We start from the raw sequence: 6,100 nt of genomic DNA on the forward strand, positions 1-6,100 counted from the left end.
AAAAAAAAAAAAAAAAAAAAAAAAAAAAAAACCTCATGCCACAAGGGCAAGTCAAATAGGGGGAGCACTTAACCATAGGAAAAAAAAAATAGGGGTACATCAAGAGAAGGGGGTGGAAAATAATTACACCTATCCCAAAAAAAGGGGAGAGAAGAAACAAGCATAAGAAGCAAACGAGAGGTTTGGTGGTATTGGAGAAGAGGCCACAGTATCGGTCATTAGTAGAGGTGGAGTTAGACTGGACAAAGGTGAGGCTGTAACCTGAGTTTGAAGAGGTCTTGCGGAAGGATGGAGAAAGACTGTTGGAGGAGGAAGACATGGTGAGTGGTTTGGTTTACTCGGGAAGTAGTGTTCCTGGTTTTTTGAGATGGGTAGGTAAATCAGATGGTAGGGGAGGGGAGACGGTGTGAACCAGAGGAGAGGGGGAATGAAGGGAGAGACGAGACAGGAAACCGGAGCTGAAGAGGAATGGGAAAGGGAAAGGGATTTGATGCCTTGATTACTAAAATGAATTTACAAGAACTGTCCCTCCATTATAACTCAACAGAAATATTTATGAGGGTTAAAATGTAAGTAAATTGTTGCACTAGGCATAGAGACAAAATATTACCCCTTATTTATGTATTCATCATTTTGTTTAAGGGTAAAGGAAGCTTACATCGCCTTTGTTCAGATTTCAATATACCTCTCTCACATAATAATAGTGGAGCTCACACAGATACTTTCTCTCATATTTTGACTATGTGTATCTCATATGGATGATATCATTCTCCATGCCTTTATTGGTGAGGCTTGTAGATTACTTATTACATTTTTTTTTCGGTTGAAAGTGAATTTACTGAAAAATGATAACCATGTGTACAGCAGCATATAGCTTCAGACTCACACATTCTAAAGAACCAAAGAGTGGAATGCGGTCATCATAGGAAACCATCTCCGATTGTTTAAATAAGAGAACATTTTGGGTTTTCAAGATTTGCTACTAAATGATTAGTTTTGGCCTTTGTATACACCTTGGGTAGGGAGGAAAGGGAGAGGGAATGTGGTTCTTAGGGATTGAAAAAGGGAAGTTAAAAGTATTATTAGGGAAAAAGAAGGCTATCAAGTTGTGTGGAGCTTATGCCTAAACATTGGAAGGGTGAAACGACTGGCCTACTCCCTATGAAATAAAAATCCCACATCCTATTGAATGCCCCCACATGCACTCTCATTGGCCCCTGCACCATAATGCCTGGCAATGGTCCCCTCCCAAGTCTTTATTTCCTTTTTTTTGTGAAAGTTTTGGTGGTTATCAAATATCAATCCATAAAAGTCTATTTCACAAGAGTGATGTGGTAATTATGGCAGTTAGATATCTAAGAAATGGTCTAGATTGATCACATGTCAAATTTCAGCTGTATATTCAATTATTTGCATTCTCATCTAAGTATGCAATTATTATTTTATAGAATAACTTAAAACAGGGTTGGACTGGGCCAAATTCAACCCAAGGCCTCAACCTTGACCCGACTCGATCCTAATTCAGGGCCAAAATTTTACAATCCTGACCCACCCTTAAGCCCAAGATATCTTAGCCCAAGCCTCCTCGGAATTAAGACACAGGCCATGAAGAGTTTGGGCCCACAAAGTCAAACTTGCACCCCTGGACAAGAGAGCTCAATTCAGCTCTTACATAAGCATATGCCATGATGCTATGACAAGTTTGTCTCTAGCCATCCAAGTGGAGTTTGATTAGCCGGGTCTTTGCTAAAGATTAACTAAAATAAGAAATCTTGGTAAAGAGTTAAAGCGACATATTTGTTGTCTTTAAAAGGGAGGAAGTTTCAGTCACCACTCACCAGTGTTGGTGTGTCTCCCTCTTTCTGTCTTTTTTGCTAGTTTTGATTGCTGGAAAATAGTGGAAGACTCTAAAAATGGATCAGATAGAGCACAAATACATTGATGTAAGAGGTCTGAAGCTTCATGTAGCCGAGATAGGAACAGGGGCGTCAGTGGTGGTGTTCTTGCATGGGTTCCCGGAGATTTGGTATTCATGGCGGCATCAGATGATCGCCATTGCCAATGCCGGATTCAGGGCACTAGCACCTGATTTCAGAGGCTACGGCCTCTCACAACAGCCCCATGAACCAGAGAAGGCCTCATTCAAAGACCTCCTTGATGATCTCCTTGTCATTCTCGACTCCTTCTCCATTCCCAAGGTCTCTCTCTCTCTCTCTCTCTCTCTCTCTCTGCTTTCTAGAATTAATGTAGGATCAGAAGTGGAACTGAGGGGGTGAAATAAAGAGAGTTGAACGAGTACTTGGAACACAATTTTTGCTCTGTTCTGAGTGTTAGTCTAGTAGTCCCTCCACTCCCTCGTAGATTCTTAGTGGGACAATCCCTTTCCTCATAAACTTGTGAACACTTCTTTTTATTAGATTGGTCTTTTGAGATAGAAAAGGGATTTTTCACAAAGAATCAATGATATCAAAGCGGGTTTTTCTGATTCCGTTCGGTTCCACAAAGAATTGATTACATCATAGTGGGGCTCCGTCTTGTTCTGTCCACTCCTCCCCTTTCTAGTTATGTCCAGGTGTGAGGTGATTGTGAACACCTCCTCTAATCAAATCGGTCTTTTAAGATAAAAATTTACAATGAGATACTCAAGCTAGCTATGTGTATATCACTATACTAACCTCAAGAGAATCATCAACAGTGAAACATAGTCTGAATCTGATTGTTCATCATTGTCTGCTAGCTCTTCCAACTACTTAGCTTCCAGTTCATTTCATCAATAAGGATGAGCACCTGTAAACACCTCCTCTTATACTTGTGAACACCTGCTCTTATCAGATACGTTTTTTGAGATGGAAAAGAAATTTTACCACTAAGAATCGATGATACCGGATTCTATCTGGTTCCATTGGGTTCAGTCCTCTCCTCCCCTTTTTAGTTATGTCCACATGTAAGGTGAGTCAGTTCATGTGAGGGGGAGTGTTAGTCCCACTCCCACATTGATTCTTAGTGGAAAAATCCCTTCCGTCATATACATGTGATGTGAACACCTCCTCTTATTAAATTGGACTTTTGAGATGGAAATTTACACTGAGATAGTCCAGCTAGCTGTGTAGATCACCAGACTAACCTCAAGAGAATCATCAACAGTGAAAAATAGTCTGAATCTGGTCAGCTTTCACCTACATCAACAGATTTACTGCACACATTAGTTGTGGACTGTCATGTTGTTTTTGAACTATACATTAGTGTTCTATTGTTTTTATATTGCTTGAAATTCAATTCAAAAGAAATCTAATTGATATGCAATTAATTTATCTAAACTTTGATGCCAGGCTTTCCTCATTGGGAAAGATTTTGGAGCCCCTGCTGCCAATTTGTTTGCAGTTCTCTTCCCAGAGAGAGTCTCAGGAGTGGTAACACTGGGTGTACCATATGTTCCCTCTCCAGCATCTTCATTATTTACCCAGCTTCCTGAAGGCTTCTATGTTTTGAGATGGCAGGTAACATTTCATTTTCATTCTCCCCATTTACTTTCTCCATTAAGTGATCAGAACCAATTGTGTTCTACATTTTAGGAACCTGGAAAAGCTGAAGCAGATTTTGGTCGATTCGATGTTAAGACGGTGGTGCGAAACATCTACATTCTTTTCTCAGGAAGCAAACTACCAATAGCTGATGAGAATCAAGAGATCATGGACTTGGTGGATCCATCTTCTCCTCTGCCACCCTGGTTCACTGAGGAAGATCTTGCAGTTTATGCAACATTATATGAAAAATCTGGATTCAGTACTGCATTGCAAGTCCCATATAGGACATTGCAAGAGGACATGAACTTGAGTGATCCAAGAGTTAAAGCACCAGCACAGCTGATCATGGGGGGAAAGGACTATTCCCTCAAAGTCCCAGGAATGGAGGACTATGTGATGAGTGGAAAGGTGAAAGATTACTTTGTCCCTAATTTGGAGATCACATTCTTGCCTGAAGGAACACATTTCGTTCAGGAGCAATTTCCAGAGCAGGTGAATCAGCTCATTTTAACTTTCCTCAGCAAGCATACTTGCTAAAGTCCTGGGTGATCACTATCTCTGTTGAAGATAATCCTTCCTGGTTCATCACTTTGTATTAGCCTTGTGTAAATTTTGGGTCCATTCTCAACCATTTTGTAATTAAACCAAAAATAAAGTTAATTCTAAAATCGTATTTACATTGGAATAAGGAAGGAGTGGAGAGGTGTAAGGGAAGGTGTTAAAGTTTGTCTCAGAATTCTTGATCCGTTTTGAATAATGATCTGTTTCAATATATTTTGGTGATGATCCGAATAAGATTTTTTTCTAAGATCTATGATAGTTCGACCCGATTGACCCACGATTGGGGGATTATATAATATACGATCGTTTTGTTGATTAAGCATTGTAATTTTAGGGGTTTTCGTGTTCGGGTTTTTAGGTGAATTTTCTTGATTGATGTCTACTGTGACATCCTTTCTTACATAATGAATCATCTTTTTCTTTGTTGAACCTAGCACACCTCATCTGTATGTGAACCTCATTGAATTTCAGTATTGTGCAATATATGTTTTGATTTTCTTCGTATTTGCTCTAACACACGGAATGTCGGCTCTTTTACTCCTCATCCCCAGTCCCCGCCCCTGCCGCCACCCCTGTTGCCGGCACATCCCATCTTCCCAACTGGGAATTGAAACTGAGGCTCCCAATTTCTCTCTATTTAAAGCTCCACAACGATACATCGCTTCTCATTCTCCAAACACATTACCGTCTACTTCTCAGCTCTCCATCGAACTCCCAAACCTTATCTCCCTTGAATAAGAATTCACCAGAAACTCTTACCATCAGAAAGATTAAGAGATCATTCACATCCCACAAAGGGTTGAGAACCATCTTCTTCGCATGATGGATGAGAACGTGGAACAAGCCCAATCCATCATATCACCAACTGGGATTCCTCCACTGTCGCCAAAGTCACCTCTCTCTTCGACGGGAGCCGATGCGAAACAAGGAATTCCTCAATTACGTCAAGGATTTGCAACAAGCCTCGGATTTCTACGTCTCCCACAATTCCTCCTCTGAGAGGGGACAAGGGTTGTGCATAAGAGGGTTAAGCGGCAGGGAAGGGCAAGGTGGGCTGTGGTCAGAGTTGGTTGCAGAGGGCAGGCTTGCGGGACAGAGTGGAGGATGAAAAGCGCGGACTTGGGAGGAAGAATAGGAGATGGGGCTGAGGTGGGTTGGGCTCACGGGGAGAGGTGGTGACTGAGGAGGAAGGTTGGAGCGAGGAGCTATACATTCTGATCATAGTAACAACTAACATGTATAAATTACAAAAAAAAAAAAAAAACTAGCAAGTATAGATAAATAAGAATTAAAATAGGAATAAAAATTAAAAATAAACAAAATATTGTACAGAAGGGCAGCTTATGATAACCTTTTGAATGGGAAGCTGATGAATTGTTAACAAGATTGGGACCGTAATTTGATGGGAAGAAGAGAAAAGGTATGTGATCTTCAATGGAGAGACCACATGCAAAGAACTGAAGAGAATCGATCAACCTGAAGATCACATACCTTTTCTCTTCATCCCATCAAACCAAAGGAGATGCCTAGAGGGAGAGATTGGTCTTGATGAAGAGAATCTCTATAAGGTATTACTGGTTCTGTGTTCTCCTCAAACGATTGAGAGGCCATATAAATAGAGGAGAAACCCAAGAAGGGATGGGGAGTGGGGAGGAAGGAGTGACCCATTATGCATATGGCCATCACTGCAAACCTGCATCAGTCCATTATGGCAGCTGCGAACGTTCCAATTTCCCAAGTCTTTTCTCTGGTGGCCAAGAGGCCCAAGACTTATATAATAAATATGAATTTTTGGGGTTTAGTGCAATGCCATATTAGGAAAGGTGGCCCATCACCAATGGGGACCATTTCCATGATTCAGAGGTAGGTCTTATTGCACTCCTGCTAGTTGCTGGTGCAGGGCAAGTACATACCCATATCTATAATGCAAATGTTAATTAGTGGGGTTACATCATTAACGTAGCTGGTGATGACACAACACCACCACCCCCACCCCTCCCCAAAAAAGAAAAAAA

General features: G+C 41.0%; 1 protein-coding gene across 1 annotated transcript; it reads left to right on the top strand.

Annotated features, from left to right (window-relative positions):
• The first annotated feature begins 1,770 nt into the window (after window positions 1–1,770).
• On the top strand, window positions 1,771–4,338 carry LOC122093551 (AB hydrolase superfamily protein YfhM-like). Its single transcript, XM_042663906.1, has 3 exons — window positions 1,771–2,198; window positions 3,330–3,497; window positions 3,573–4,338. Exons 1-3 carry the CDS (start codon window positions 1,914–1,916, stop codon window positions 4,059–4,061), a joined length of 942 nt encoding a protein of 313 aa, XP_042519840.1. The 5' UTR covers window positions 1,771–1,913; the 3' UTR covers window positions 4,062–4,338.
• The last annotated feature ends 1,762 nt before the right edge of the window (window positions 4,339–6,100 follow it).

This window comes from Macadamia integrifolia, chromosome 11 (genome assembly GCF_013358625.1).
Source record: "Macadamia integrifolia cultivar HAES 741 chromosome 11, SCU_Mint_v3, whole genome shotgun sequence".
In the NCBI taxonomy this organism is placed as follows: Eukaryota; Viridiplantae; Streptophyta; class Magnoliopsida; order Proteales; family Proteaceae; genus Macadamia; species Macadamia integrifolia.